The 15,988-nt window shown below is 49.7% G+C and overlaps 1 protein-coding gene across 2 annotated transcripts in view; it reads left to right on the forward strand.

Annotated features, from left to right (window-relative positions):
• rbm44 (RNA binding motif protein 44) overlaps positions 1-15,988 on the forward strand; it is a 290,943-nt gene that overhangs the window by 239,923 nt on the left and 35,032 nt on the right. For both annotated transcript variants that reach the window (XM_072483580.1, XM_072483588.1), the window contains one exon: positions 362-629. In XM_072483580.1, coding sequence (XP_072339681.1) covers positions 362-629 — 268 coding nt within the window. The remainder of the gene's footprint in view (positions 1-361; positions 630-15,988) is intronic.

The raw sequence follows: 15,988 nt of genomic DNA on the forward strand, positions 1-15,988 counted from the left end.
ACAGACTGTATAGTTGATTGTTGGGAAGTATGTATCCTGGAGTGTTTATTTGCTGTAACCTGCTTTGATACATGTTTGTAATAAAATACGTTTTTAATAAAAATTAAGGAAATCCCCTGCTGGTTGCCATGTTCACTCAGAAGTCTTATTTTCCTTGCCTGTGGCATCATCAGCAACTTAGTGGGCAAATATGTTTTGAGCTGAAAGACTGCAGGAGATAGCCTAACTGAGTCCCTTAGAATAGTTTTATTATTTTATTGGTGTCAAGTTGTTGTTCCAGCTGAAATCATTCTCTGTCTAACCTTAACATTTTTATTTCAAACCGCTGCCCATTGTAAAAGTTGTGTTTCTGCTCTGCTAGGTGCGGAGTTCTAAGAGTTGGCTCTCCCAATTATGCCAAGTTGACAGTGGAAGAAATGAATGGAAAAGAATACCATGGGAAGCGCATTGAAGTCCATCTTGCAAAAATCTCAGGCGATCACATGTTATCTGTGCTTAAAAATCATTCACAATCTCCACTAAAGGTGGACTCTGGGAAAGGACACACTGCAAAGGAAACTGACATCAAAGTGGACAGTCAGTGTTCTGTACCAATATCAACAAGAATTATTAATGCTGCTTCTCATAAGGTATTGAAGGAAGAAGTTTGTTGCTAGATATATCTATTTGGTATGGGATATTTTGTTGAAGATCAAATTCATTTTTATATTTCTGCATGTACACTGTTATGTAGTGAAAGGTGTCTGGGCATTGGAAAGCATGAGACAGGGCAACCAAATTTATAGCTTAAATTGAGTTATCGGGGGGAAGAATTTTAAACTTGAATCGTAAGCCAGAATACCTGATTCCAATTTCACACTGCATAATGAGATACATTAAAGAGTTAGCCATCAAAGCCCCAAGAAGAATGTTGAAGTAATTTATGAGATGACCTCTGGATATTTCTACTGCTTTTACCTCAGAGACAGCTCTTTAATTGGATTGCCAATAGCTTCACTTACAGAAAAACACAAATGGCCTGATTTTTATTTTTAAAGGGCGTTGGGACCAGGATCAGATGTGAGCCTGATTTAAAGATTTTGATCCCAGAAGTTATTTTTGGAACCCCATCCCTCTGGGATAGATTGAGTTTTCAAAGGGAGATGATGGTGAACCCGCTTATCATGGGTTTACAGCCTCTTGTGGGCCTGTGTGTCAAGAAAGCAATTTTGAAAGGGCAGCACGGCGGCACGGTGGTTAGCACTGCTGCCTCATGTAACCGAGGACCCAGGTTTAATCCCAGTCCCGGGTCACTGTCTGTGTTGAGGTTGCACATTCTCCCCGCATCTGCACGGGTCTCACCCCCACAACCCAAAAAGGTGTGCAGGGTAGGTAAATTGGCCACACTAAATTGCCCCTTAATTGGAAAAAAAAGAATTGGGTACTCATAAATTTATATTTAAAAAAAAACAATTTTGAATCTTTAATTTGATGAACCTGAAAAATCTGATACACGTTAGTGCATAGCTGTCAGGCTCGTTGCAGGGCCATCTGAATCGTTTTATCCATTTGTTTCAAACTGACCATTCCTAGACTTGCATGCGCAGTTCCAATATTCCAATCTAGCCTGCATGCTCCCGTTTTTGATGCTGTAGATGCTACTGGCCCACTGGGGAGCAGCTGCTCTCTTCAGCAGGATAGCTGCAATCATCAACATGGCTGCTGACACCAGGCAAACAATTCTCACCGTCTAGAGGTGTTCACCACCACTAGTTAGGCATCAAGCTCATCTCTACCCTAATTCAAGCATTTACATTTAAAAACAGCGTTGCAGGGCGGTATGTGGCGCAGTGGATAGCACTGGGACTGCGGCACTGAGGACCCGGTTTCGAATCCTGGCCCTGGGTCACTGTCCGTGTGGAGTTTGGACATTCTCCCCATGCCTGCGTGGGTTTCACCCCCACAACTCAAAGATGTGCAGGTTAGGTGGATCGGCCACACTAAATTGTCCCTTAATTGGGAAAAAATAAATAATTGGATACTCTAAATTTAAAAACAAAAACTACATTGCAAGAGCGATGAAGCACAGGTTAAGGATTGAAACCTGGTATTCAACCCTATCCTGCTTTGAACATGGAGCTTCATTTGTAAATCTAAGTATCTCATAAAAGCAAGATGCCCTGGGCTGGAAAATTCTTACCTAGCTTGATTCTTATAGGAGTCGTCTAGCCTAAGTCACATTAACCATAGGTGTGTTGTGTATATTACACTGGACTGAAATTTCAAGCATACGAAATCGGAGCAGATGTAGGCCATTCAGCCCCACAAGTCTGCTCCGCCAATCAATAAGATCATGGCTGATTTGCTTGCGTTTCTAATTCCATTTTCCCATCACTTCCACTAACCGTTGATTCCGTTGCCTAACAAGAATTTATCTCGTCTGTTGCTATGGTCTTGTTAGCATTTACCTTCTTGGTAAAGACAGATGTAAAGTATTTATTTAATACCTCAGCCATTATCCCTGCCTCCATGTATAAATTCTCTTTTGGTCCCTCATTAGTCCTATTCCTTTTACCACCTTTTTACGATTTGTATGCGTATAGAATGCCTTGAGATTCACCTTTATGTTGACTTGCCAGTCTTTTCTCATAATCTCTATTCACATCTTCAATATGCTTTTTCACCTTCCCACTCCACCCTATCTATCTTCTTGGTTCTCAGTTGTGTTTTCTACCTGACACCTGTCATAAGCACACTTTATCCTAATTTCTATCCCTTTTTTCATCAAGAAAGCTCTGGATTTATTTTCCCTACCTGCGCTTTTTGAAGGAATATACCAAATAATTTCTGTTTTGAAGGTGGCCCATTATCCATTTACAGTTTTCCCCACAAAACCTTTGATAAGTCTAGCTCTGTTCTTGCCCCATCTGCTCTTCTCCCAGTTAATTATTCTTACTCTGGATTGACCATTGTCCTTTTGTACCATAATTTCCACCTTACCAAAACTGTTCAGGATCTTATATAGTTCAATAAAGTCACACTTCACTCTTCTAACCTCCAGTGGGAACAATCCACTATCCAACCTATCCTGAAAAGACAATCTACTCATTCCAGCTATCAGTCTAGCAAACCTGTGAACAACCTCTTAATGCACTCACATCCTTCCTTAAATAAGGGGACCAAAACTGCACACAGTATTCGAGATACGGCCGCCCCAAATCCCTGTATGACTGAAGTATAACATCTTTTTATGTTGACCTGATAGAGGTGTACAAGATTATGAGGGGCATGGACATCATGGATAGGGAGCATCTGTTCCCCTTAGTTGAAGCGTCAGTTACGAGGGGACTCAAGGTTAGGGGCAGGAGGTTTTAGGGGGGATTTGAAGAAAACATTTTTACCCAGAGGGTGGTGATGGTCTGGATGCACTGCCTGGGAGGGTGGTAGAGGCAGCGCCATCCAAACCTGGTTGCAGCCGGCGGGAGCTCTGCACACGGGGTTGGGGGTGGCCTGGGGGGGGGGGGGGGTCTCTGACCCCGGGGGGGCCTTCGATGGGGCCTGGCCCGCGATCGGGGCCCACCGATCGGCGGGCCGGCCTCTGTGGCTGGGGGCCTCATTTCCTACGCGTCGGCCCCTGTAGCCCTGCGCCATGTTGCGTCGGGGCCAACACGTTGAAGGAGGCCACTGCACATGCGTGTGTTGGCGCCGGTGCCACTGCGCATGTCCTCGTTGGCGCCGGCGCAACTGCACATGCGTGGATCCCACGGCGCACAGTTCATGCCGTGATCTGCAGCTGGAGCGGCGCGGACCGGAATTAGACGTGGGAGCAGCCGGTTCACGCCGTCGTAAAATGCGACGGCGTTTACAACGGCGGGGACACTCTGCCGCGAGATTGGAGAATCCTGCCCAGAGTCTTTTTAAAGTTCGTTTTGTCCAAGTAAATACAGAGTACTGAGTTGAATTCAATACAAATCAAATCTCTAAATGGTTCTACTAATTGAATACCGAAAGTTGAAAATAAAAACAAAATAGCTGTTCAAAGTGACAGAGCAGAGCTTTAGAGATTAAAGTCAGTGATTCCAGAATGGCTTGCTCAAACCGGCACGTATTCTTTAAAGATTATTGCTGTCATTAATGTCTCTCCCCTTTCTGGCTGTGATTGGTTAAAGTTCTTTCATAGTTAATTCAATTCGATATGTATTTGTCCATCAAATTTTAGCAGAATCAAAGAGGGGCAACTGATGTGTCGGCCAATATTAGGCGTTTGCTTGGACAAAATACTGATCAAGCGATACCTGAAATTCAAACTGAATAAAAGCAATTTACTTCGAACACGAAGCTCTGTTTCGTAATCTGACGAGTAGTGTATATCGTGCGGCGACATGTAGGATACACTCACCAAAGTTCAGATCTAAAACCCCCCTAACCATTGCTTTGAGTGCCTCCCACAGCCGAGACCTCATCAGTGTCGTTTAGTTCCACGTACCCCCGGATGGCAGTCCTCACCGGCTCACGCACCTCCTCCTCTGCTAATAGTCCTACATCCAGCCTCCACTGCACGCACCCCCCGCAATCCACTCGTAATTCCACCCAATGCGGCACGTGGTCTGAAGACTACGATCTCCGAGTATCTTGAGTCCACAAAACAAATCGATCCACGAGTAAACCCTGTGCATATGGGAGAAGTATTAAAACTCCTTTGCCCTCAGCCTCCCAAACCTCCATGGGTCCACTCCCCCCATGTGCTCCATAAACCCCTTCAGCTCCTTCGCCACCACCGACACTCTCCCCGACCTCGAGCTCGACCAGTCCATCCCCAGATACCCTGTTAAAGTCCCCACCCATAATCAGTCGGTGCGAACCCAGGTCCAGGATCTTCCCCAATACTTGCCTCATAATCTCCACATCGTTCCAATTTCGGACATAAACATTTACTAAGACCACTGGCATCCCCTCCAATTTCACGAACCTCAGCCCCCCACCCCTCCCGAAGCCGCTACTGTATTCCCCACCTCAAACGCCACCCGCTTATTTACCAGCACCACCACCACCCCAAGCGTCTTCATATCTTACCCCGAATGGAAAACTTGCCCAACCCACCATTTTTCTTGGCCTTGTCTGGTCCCCAATCTTCAAATATGTCTCTTGTAAAAAGGCCACATCTGCCTTCAAACTCCTCGGATGCGTGAAATCATCCGACCATTTGGCTGGACCATTCAGCCCCCTCCCCCGCGCCCTGCGCTAATCAACCATACCTCTTCTTGGACTTCCAGTGGTGACCATTGTGTGAGTTATCACACATTCAACAGCTCCTGCTCGTGCCGATTTTGTTGGTTCTTTTCCCCAATTAACAGGCGGATGTTTTAACGGAAAAAAGTGCAGTACTGGTGGAGGAAGACTATACTCCACCAGTGAATGGATTTATGGACCAGAAGTGGTTTTAGAAGAAAGGAGCTGTTGGAGCAAGAAACCTTTCCTGCGACACAGGGAAAGATGGCGGAGAGCAAGGGATCGGCCCTACCAGCCCAATGGTCGATGGAGCAGCTTGTGGACTTCTTGAATGCGAAGTTGAGCAAACAGATAAGAGGCTCTGGAGGACTTGGCGAAGACGGTTGACCCGCTGAAGGAGGGGATCGATCCTGTGGAGCTGACGTTGGAGACCCAAAGTCAGGCGATCCAGGAGCTGGAGGAGATGGTGGGGGAGCATGAGGAGCAACTCACTGGCGACCAAAATTGGGATGTTGAGGGACACCCAGAAGCGGCTCAAAGAGAAAGTAGAGGATCTGGAGAACCGCTCCCGGAGGCGGAACTTGAGGATTGTGGGGTTGCCAGAGGGCATTGAGGGAGCGGACGCTGGTTCATATGCAGCCAAAATGCTGGAGAAGCTGTTTGGGGAGAGGGCCTTCGACCTGGAGGTGGATCGGGCGCATACGACATTGAGGAGAAAGCCGCTAGCAAACAAGCCGCCGGGGGCAATGGTGGTGAGGTTACACTGATTCCTGGATAAGGAAAGGATCTTGAGGTGAGCCAGGCAGAAGCAGAGATGTGCCTGGGAGGGCAACGGGCTCCAGGTATATCAGGACCTGAGTGCGGAACTGGCCAAGAGGGGAGTGGGTTTCAACCTAGTAAAGTCAGCCCTCTTTAAGAAGGGAGTAAAGTTCGGGATGTTGTACCCAATCCGCGTCTGGGTGACCCACAATGGTCACCAGTATTATTTTGGTACACCGGTGGAGGGAATGGAGTGTGTTGGAGACAACAGACTGGCAGGAGAAGGAGGACATTAAACTTTGGAGGAAGTGTTTTGGGAAGTTGGTTCTCCCTGTCCCCCTTGCTGGGGAGTTTGGGGTTTTTAACCCTTGTTTTTCGGGTGCTTTCTTGTCTCTCCACGGGGCAGGGGGAACCCCCTTTGGGTATTTTTTCCTTATTCCGGGTTACTTGATGGGCCACTGGAAGGTCCCGCGTGTTCCTACATTTAAGGAATTTAAAGGCATATGTGGTATTCTTGCAGGAAACATAGAACATACAGTGCAGAAGGAGGCCATTCGGCCCATTGAGTCTGCACCGACCCACCAGCCCTCACTTCCACCCCATCCCTGTAACCCAATAACCCCTCCTAACCTTTTGGGAACTAAGGGCAATTTTAGCATGGCCAATCCACCTAACCTGCACATCTTTGGACTGTGAGAGGAAACCGGAGCACCCGGAGGAAACCCACGCAGGCATGGGGAAAACATGCAGACTCCGCATAGACAGTGACCCAAGCCTTGAATTGAACCTGGGACCCTGGTGCTGTGAAGCAACAATGCTAACCACTGTGCTACCATGCCACTCATAAATTCAATATGAAGGCGTGGGATGGGGGGGGGGGGGGGTGTGGCAATCCTAATAAATAAGCGGGTAACGTTTGAGGTGGGGAATAGAGTAGCAGACTCCGGGGGAAGGTTTGTAATAGTGAGTGGGAAATTGGAGGGGATGCCAGTGGTCCTGGTGAATGTTTATGCCCCAAATTGGGACGATGTTGAATTCATGAGGCGGGTGCTGGGGATGATCTCAGACCTGGACTCACACCGACTGGCTGATAATGGTGCGGGAATTTTAATACGGTTATTGAGCCGAAATTGGATTGGTCCAGTCCGAGGTCTGGGAGGGTATCAGCGATGACGAGCGAATTGAAAGGGTTTATGGAACATATGGGAGGAGTGGATCCGTGGAGGTTTGGTCGACCGAGGGCAACGGAATTTTTGTTCTCCCATGTACATAGGGTGTACTCCTGGATCGACTATTTTGTGATGGATAAGAGTTTGTTGGCAGGGTGATCGGTTCTGAGTGCTCGGCGACTGTGGTCTCAGCCCACGTGCCGCATTGGGTGGATTTGCAGGTAGACCACGGGGGTGGGGGGGGGGGGTTCGGGGTAAGCCCGCAGTGGAGGTTGGGTGGCCAGCACCTGCAGTGGAGGTTAGATGTGGGATTGTTAGCAGATGAGGTTTGTGAGCAGGTGAGGGCTGCTATTCGGGGGTATGTGGATCTGAAAGACAAGGGAGGGTTTGGCCGCTACACTATGGGAGGCATTGAAAGCTGTGGACGGGGGGAGTTTATCTCAGTACGGGCGCATAGGGACAAGACGGAATGGCTGAGATGGCGATGTTATTGGATAAGTTCCTGCAGGTTGATGGGAGATATTCAGAGGCTGGGTTGAAAGAGCGGCAGAAACTCCAGACAGAATTTGGACTGGTGTCTATGGGTAAGGCGGTGGGGCAGCTGAGGAAGGCCAGGGGGCAGCCTATGAATATGGGGAAAAGTTCAGTCGGATGTTGGCACACCAATTGAGGAAGCAGGAGGTGGCAAGGAAGATTGGAAAGGTGAAGCATAGAATTCACAGTGCAGAAGGAGGCCATTCGGCCCATCGCGTCTGCATGGCCCTCGGAAAGGGCACCCTACCTAAGCCCACACCTCCACCCTATCCCCATGGTGCTACATTCGTAATGGGCCAGGTGGGAAGCCTCACCCATTATGTGCTCGAAAATATCATTGGCAAACGAGTTCATGATGCTCATGACCTTGGAGGAGATGCAGGTATTGGAGTGAACCTGCTTCATCATTTTGTAGATGAAGTAACTCCTTCCTCAACCGTCGCCACTTCTTCACGCCCTTTGCTGCCGATTTCTTAATTACTTTCTTGGCTCACCTCTTGGAAGCTGGTTTCGATGTTGGTTTCTTCTTGTCAGGCATCTTCAATTTCACCCAGACAGGAAAGGTAATATGGACTTAGACCCGGTGGGAGTCAATGGGGTTTTTGAGGATTTTTATAAGAGGCTATATGATTCGAAACCCCCGGCCGGGGTGGCGTTAATGAGGTATTTCTCAGACAGGTTGGAGTTCCCCAAGCTGGAGCAGGACTTGATGGAGGGGCCGAGTTCCTTAATTTCAACACCCGGAGCAGTGTGGGTCCTACCGCCCAACTTCATTCCTGAATGGTGGATGCCAAGTTGCTGGTCAAGATCTTGCCTTCTCGGATTGAGGACTGTGCGCCGGCGGTGATAGGGGAAGACCAGGCGGGGTTTGTAGAGGAGTGGCATGTGTCAGCCAATATTAGGCAGTTGTTCAATGTTACAATGATGTAACCCCTGGAGGGACGAAATGTGGAGGTGGTGGTCGCTGTGGACACGGGGAAGGCCTTTGACTGGGTGGAATGGGATTACCTGTGGGAGGTGTTGGGGCGGTTTGGGCAGGGGTTTGTGGATTGGGTCCGGATGTTGTATCGAGCACCTGCGGCGAGCATGCAGGCGAACCGGGTGGGTTTGAGGTATTTTAGGTTGCATCGTGGGACGAGGAAGGGGTGCCCACTCTCCCCATTGCTCTTTGCCTTGGCGATAGAGGCAATGGCGCTTAGATCATCATGGGGTTGTCAGGGGATAGTGTGGCGAGGGGTGGAGCATAGGGTCTCGCTGTATGCGGATGATTTGTTGCTCTATATATCAAATCCACTGGTAGGTGTTGGGGAGAATCATGGGCGTACTGGAGGAATTTGGCCGGTTCTCTGGGTGCAAATTGAACACTGGGAAGAGTGATTTTTTTTACGATCCAGGCGAGGAAGCAGGAGAGGAGGTTGGGTGAGCTGTCGTTTAAGGTAGTGGGGCGAGTTTCAGGTATCTGGACATTCAGGTGGCGGGGGTGGGAGCAGTTGCACAAGTTGAATTTGGCCTGGCTGGTGGAAATAATGAGGTGGGATTTTAAGAGGGGGGGATGTGCTCCCACTGTCGCTGGTGGGACGGATGCAGTCCGTGAAGATGACTGTTCTCCCGAGGTTCTTCTTTGTGTTCCACAACCTCCCGATCTTTATTCCAAAGGCTTTTGTTAGGAGGGTTAATGCACTGATTTTGGGGTTTGTGTGGGCAGGTAAAGCCCCACAAGTAAAGAAGGTGCTGCTAGAGCAGGGACGAGGGGGGCGGGCTGGCTCTGCCAAACTAGATGACTTATTCAAGGGGGCAGCACGGTAACACAGTGGTTAGCACAGTTGCTTCACAGCTCCAGGGTCCCAGGTTCGATTCCCGGACTGGGTCACTGTCTGTGCAGAATCTGCACGTTCTCCCCGTGTGTGTGGGTTTCCTCCAGGTGCTCCGGTTTCCTCCCACAGTCCAAAGATGTGCAGGTTAGGTGGATTGGCCATGATAAATTGCCCTTAGTGTCCAAAGTGGGGTTACGGGGATATGGTGGAGGTGTGGGCTTAAGTAGGGTGCTCTTTCCAAGAGCCGGTGCAGACTCGATGGGTCAAATGGCCTTCTTCTGCACTGTAAATTGTATGATTACTGAGCAGCAAATATAGCCATGGTGAGGAAGTGGGTAGTGGGGGAGGGGTTGGTATGGAATCGGATGGAGGCAGCCTTGTGTAAGGACTTGAGCTTAGGGGCACTGTTGACGGCGCCTCTGCCATTCTCGACTATGGGAGGAAGCAGATGTCGTCCTATCCCGACCTGCCGCCCCGGGGTTGCAGGACAAGGTGGTGTCGAAAACAAGGGTGGGTGAGGGCAGAGTCTCAGAGGTTTACAAAGAGTTAATGAACTGTGAGGGGGCCCTGATAGAAGTCAAGAGGCAAGTGGTAGGAAGAGCTGGGTAGGGAGCTGGAGGTTTGGCTGTGAGGGAGGCTCTGAGGAGAATGAACGTATCCTCTTCGTGTGCGAGGCTAAGCCTTATTAAGTTCAAGGTAGTACACCGGGCCCATGTGACGGTGGCCAGGATGTGTAGGTTTTTCAAGAGGGTAGAGGATAGGTGCGGGCAGTGTGGGGATGGACCTGTGAACCATGTCCACATGTTTTGGGCGTGTCCAAAGCTGGAGGGATTCTGGCATGGGTTTTCCTGTCGTGATGTCTGAGGTGTTCAGGGTGGAGGCGGCTGAGTCCAGAAGTGGCAATCTTTGGAGTGTCAGAAGACCCAGGAGTCCAGGGGGTGAGAGAGGCCGACGTCTTGGCCTTTGCCTCCCTGGTAGCCAGGAGACAGATCTTTCTGCAATGGAGGGATTCCGGGCTGCCGAAACCGGGGGTGTGAGTGAGCGACCTCACGGAATTCCTCAGATTGGAAAAGATCAAGTTCACCTCGAGAGGGACTGGAGGGGTTTGCCCGGAGATGGAAACCGTTCATTGACTACTTCGAAAACAGTTAAGATGTCAGCACTGTGTGTGTGGGGGGTGTTGATGGTTGAAAAAGAAGGTTGGGGGGTGGACTATAGAGTGTTACTTGAATTCCTGTTTGCCCTCTTTTTGGTGTGGTTTTGTTTGTTGTGTATAAATGCCTTAATAAAAATATTTAAAAAAAACTATACTCCTTCTTGGGCCAGACCCCGCCCGTGCCAAGCGACCGACCAGGCCCACCCCCGGATGTCCACCGTCACCACTCCCTCCCATATAACGCCACAGCAACAACAGAAGCCCCCACCCCCCCATCCCTGCCCCTAAACAAAACAACAACCCCATTCCCCTCTACTTCACTAACCACCCTCTCACCTTCTACTGCATTCCCGTTAACTAGCCCGTCCAGCTAACCTGGCATTCCCCACCTAAGGCGCCTAAAATCCTACCCCCCACTGATGCCCCTCCCCTCCTGCTCGCACATCTCGCAACCAACAGAGCAACAAGAAAAAACAAAAGAGAAAGAAAACCTAAAACTCCAAAAGGTGCACTCACCCACTTATCGAATCGAAATATCTCAGAGGAGAAAAGTTCCCAACCACCAACAGAACAAAAACTACAGGAATTACCAAAGAACAGGAAAAAAGGAACCATATTCACTTCCAAACCCCTCCTCCACAGTTCAATGTCCTCCTTCACCTGCCAGTCCATTGTCTCTCAAAAACTCCATCACCCCCTCTGGTGTACCAAAATAGTGGTCTTTGTTATTAAAGGTCACCCATAGGTGAGGGCAGCCTTCACATGATTAAACCCAGCACTCCTCTTCGCTAGATCCGGGCCCAGGTCCTGATACACTCGTAGCTCACTCCCCTCCCAGGTGCATCTCCTTGTCTCTCTCCCACCTCAGGATCGTTTCCTTATCCAGGAACCGGTGAAGACACACCACCATTACCCTCGGCGGCTCATTCACCTGCAGCCTCCTCATTAGTGCCCTGTGCGCTCGGTCGACCTTCAGGGACTGGCTAAAGGCTCCCTCTCCCATCAGCTTTTCCAGCATTCTGGCCACATACGTGGCAGCGTCCGCTTCCTCAAGCCTTCAGGCATCCCTACAATTCTCAAGTTCTTCCTCCGAGAGTGGTTCTCAAGTTCCTCTACCTTCTCCTGTAGCCACTTCTGGATCTCTCACATTACTGTCACCTCAGCCGCCAACTAAGCCAACTGCTCCTCATGCTCCCCCACAACCTCCTCCACTTTCCGGATAGCCTGGTACTGGGACTCCAACCTCTGCTCCAATCGATTGATTTGCGGCTTCAACAGATCTACGGCCTTGCTAGATCTTCATGGGCCTCTCTCCTCTGCTAGCTGAACTTCTCATTTAAGAAGTCCACCAGTTGGCCCATCGACCAATGGGTAGGCAGGGCAAGCCCTGTACCCTCAGCCATCTTAGGCTGTGGCGCACAAAGATTCTCCTTCTGCTGCTTCCTTCTTCTTGACCCACTTCTGGTCCTTGGATCCATCCAGCAGAGGAGTCAGACTTCCCTCTGGCTAGCCCTACACCTTTTTCAGCCACACATCCACCCTCCGAATGGGGAAAAGGTCCAAAGGAACAGCCTCAAGTGGGAGCTGCCAAATGTGCGTCCGCTCACACCATGACTGCCACCGGAAGTCCCGACGTGCATATTCTGAGGGAAATAATCAATGAACCACCCAAAATTAATAAGATTGTTTATTAAACGAAAAAAGAGAAACCAGAAGTCTCTTAGAACTTTAAATGGCAATACAGTACTCTTTTTAGTCTACCTGACAACACAGTGCCATTCTTAGTGTACTTAGTGTATTGGTGAGGTTTCATTGCTCGGAGTGACCTGGACGTAGTCAGCATTTAGTTTTTCTTAAACAATTTATTTAAAGCTATTTATATCCCAGGTAAATAATTATTCTCTGGACACGGACTGTTTTGAGTCTTGCTCTTTTAGAGCCTCTTGGTCACCTGAACCTGTTCTCATGCTTGCACCATCATGAACATACAAATTGAGCAGGAGGAGGTGATTTGGCCCCTTGAAGAACATGTAGTACGTTCCCTTATATTCTCTTTGGAGGCCAAACACACTGGTGGAGTCAGACAACAACTGTCCCATTGTGCAGACGCAGCATGGGTTCATAAAGGGCAGGTCGTGCCTAACTAATTTAGTGGAATTTTTTCAGGACATTAACAGTGCGGTAGATAACGGGGAGCCAATGGATGTGGTATATCTGGATTTCCAGAAAGCCTTTGACAAGGTGCCACACAAAAGGTTGCTGCATAAGATAAAGATGCATGGCATTAAGGGGAAAGTAGTAGCATGGATAGAGGGTTGGTTAATTAACAGAAAGCAAAGAGTGGGGATTAATGGGTGTTTCTCTGGTTGGCAATCAGTAGCTAGTGGTGTCCCTCAGGGATCAGTATTGGGCCCACAACTATTCACAATTTACATAGATGATTTGGAGTTGGGGACCAAGGGCAATGTGTCCAAGTTTGCAGATGACACTAAGATGAGTGGTAAAGCAAAAAGTGCAGAGGATACTGGAAGTCTGCAGAGGGATTTGGATAGGCTAAGTGAATGGGCTAGGGTCTGGCAGATGGAATACAATGTTGACAAATGTGAGGTTATCCATTTTGGTAGAAATAACAGCAAAAGGGATTATTATTTAAATGATAAAATATTAAAACATGCTGCTGTGCAGAGAGACCTGGGTGTGCTAGTGCATGAGCCGCAAAAAGTTGGTTTACAGGTGCAACAGGTGATTAAGAAGGCAAATGGAATTTTGTCCTTCATTGCTAGAGGGATGGAGTTTAAGACTAGGGAGGTTCTGCTGCAATTGTATAAGGTGTTAGTGAGGCCACACCTGGAGTATTGTGTTCAGTTTTGGTCTCCTTACTTGAGAAAGGACGTACTGGCACTGGAGGGTGTGCAGAGGAGATTCACTAGGTTAATCCCAGAGCTGAAGGGGTTGGATTACGAGGAGAGGTTGAGTAGACTGGGACTGTACTCGTTGGAATTTAGAAGGATGAGGGGGGATCTTATAGAAACATGTAAGATTATGAAGGGAATAGATAGGATAGATGCGGGCAGGTTGTTTCCACTGGCGGGTGAAAGCAGAACTAGGGGGCATAGCCTCAAAATAAGGGGAAGTAGATTTAGGACTGAGTTTAGGAGGAACTTCTTCACCCATAGGGTTGTGAATCTATGGAATTCCTTGCCCAGTGAAGCAGTAGAGGCTCCTTCATTAAATGTTTTTAAGATAAAGATAGATAGTTTTTTGAAGAATAAAGGGATTAAGGGTTATGGTGTTCGGGCCGGAAAGTGGAGCTGAGTCCACAAAAGATCAGCCATGATCTCATTGAATGGTGGAGCAGGCTCGAGGGGCCAGATGGCCTACTCCTGCTCCTAGTTCTTATGTTCTTACGTTCTCGCGATAGCTGGCTCCTTGGCTGTGACTCCTATGATGACCTAAACGTAAAGGCAGTGAATACAAATCAAGGAAAATTGATTTAAAAGGAAAACCTTCGGCAGCATCTGTCCATGACAGTATCGATAGAAGTGACCACCACACAGTTCTTGTGGAAACAAAGTCCCGTCTTCACATTGAGGATATCCTCCATCGTGTTGTGTGGCACTACCACCGTGCTAAATGGACTAGACGTCGAACAGATCCAGCAACTCAAGACTGGGCAAGCATGAGGAGCTATGGGCCATCAGCAGCAGCAGAATTGTATTCAACCACAATCTGCAACATCATGGCCCAGCAAATCCCCCACTCTACTATTACCTCCAAGCCAGGGAGCATCCCTGGTTCAATGAAGAGTGCAGGAGAGTATACCAGGAGCAACATGAGGCATACCGAGAAATGAGGTGTCAACCTGTTGAAGCTACCACGCAGGACTACGTCTGTGCCAAACAGCATAAGCAGCAGGTAATAGACAGAGCTAAGCGATTCCACAACCAACGCATCAGATCTAAGCTCTGTAGTCCTGCCACATCCAGCCGTGAATTGTGGTGGGTATTAAACAATTCACTGGAGGATTAGGCTCCACAAATATCCCATCCTCAATGATGGAGGAGCCCAACACAAAGACAAGGCTGAGGCATTCACAACAATCTTCAGCCAGAAGTGCCAAGTAGATGATCCATCTCGGTCTCCTCCACCAGAAATCCACAGCATCGCAGATGTCAGTCTTCAGCCAATATGATTCACTCCATGTGATATCAAGAAAAGGCTGAAGGCACTGAATATTGCTCCTAATAAGGCTCCCTGAATACCTACTCTGAGCCGTTGGCAATGCTGCCGTCACCATTGCCCTCAAATTAGACCCCTTATAAGATTCCTCCTCCATCCTAAACCACTCTACCCCTTCTCCTTCCCACCACTGCCGCACCTTGTCCACATTCGCCGCCCAATAATAAAGAAGCAAGTTTGGCAACACCAACCTCGCCTGTTGCCCCACCCTCAGCGCCTTCCCCACCCATACAAAGTCCGAGATGATCGTGCCCATTTTCCGAAAATAGGACTTTGGTATAAAAATCGGGAGAGCCTGACAGATAAAGGGCGGGATTCTCTGACCCCCCCGCCAGGTCGGAGAGTCGCCGGGGGGGGGGGGGTGAATCCCGCCCCGCCTCTCCGACGCCAGCTGCCAAATTCTCCAGCACCGGTTTTCGGGTGGGAACGGGGATCACGCCGTGACAGTCGGAGGCCGTTGGCAGCGGGCCCCCCCGGCAATTCTCCGGGCCCCAATGGGCCGCGCGGCCACCCGTTTTCGGCCAGTCCCACCGGCGTGAAATGGACATGGTCCATCACGGCGGGACCTGGCGTGTCGGCCGTCTAACGGGGTCCTCGGGGGGGACACAGGGGGATCCGGCCCCGGGGGGCTCTCCCACGGTGGCCCGGCCGCGATCGGGGCCCACCGATCTGCGGGCGTGCCTAGCGACCTGCGGGCAGGCCTGTGCTGTGGGGGCATTCTTTCGCTCCACACCGGCCTCTGTAGGACTCCGCCATGGCCGGCGCAGAGAAGAAACCCCCTGTGCATGCGCAGGAACCACGCCAGTGGTTCTGCGCATGCGCAAGAATACGGCGGCGGTTCTGCGCATGCGCCAACTCGCGTCGGCCCCTCGGCACCGGTTGGCGCGGCGCCAACGCCTCCGGCGCCGGCCTAGCCCCCGGAAGTGCGGAGGATTCCACAACTTCCGGGGGGCCTGACTCCGGAGTGGTTCGCGCCACTCTTGCAGCCGGCGTCGGGCCAACCCGCCAAGTGCGGGAGAATCCCGCTCAAAGAACCTCGGCAGAATATTCATTTTCTCCACTTGGACTCTCCTCGCCAAGTGCAGTGTATCCCACCTCTTAAGAACCTC

This window comes from Scyliorhinus torazame, chromosome 2 (genome assembly GCF_047496885.1).
Source record: "Scyliorhinus torazame isolate Kashiwa2021f chromosome 2, sScyTor2.1, whole genome shotgun sequence".
Taxonomy (NCBI): Eukaryota; Metazoa; Chordata; class Chondrichthyes; order Carcharhiniformes; family Scyliorhinidae; genus Scyliorhinus; species Scyliorhinus torazame.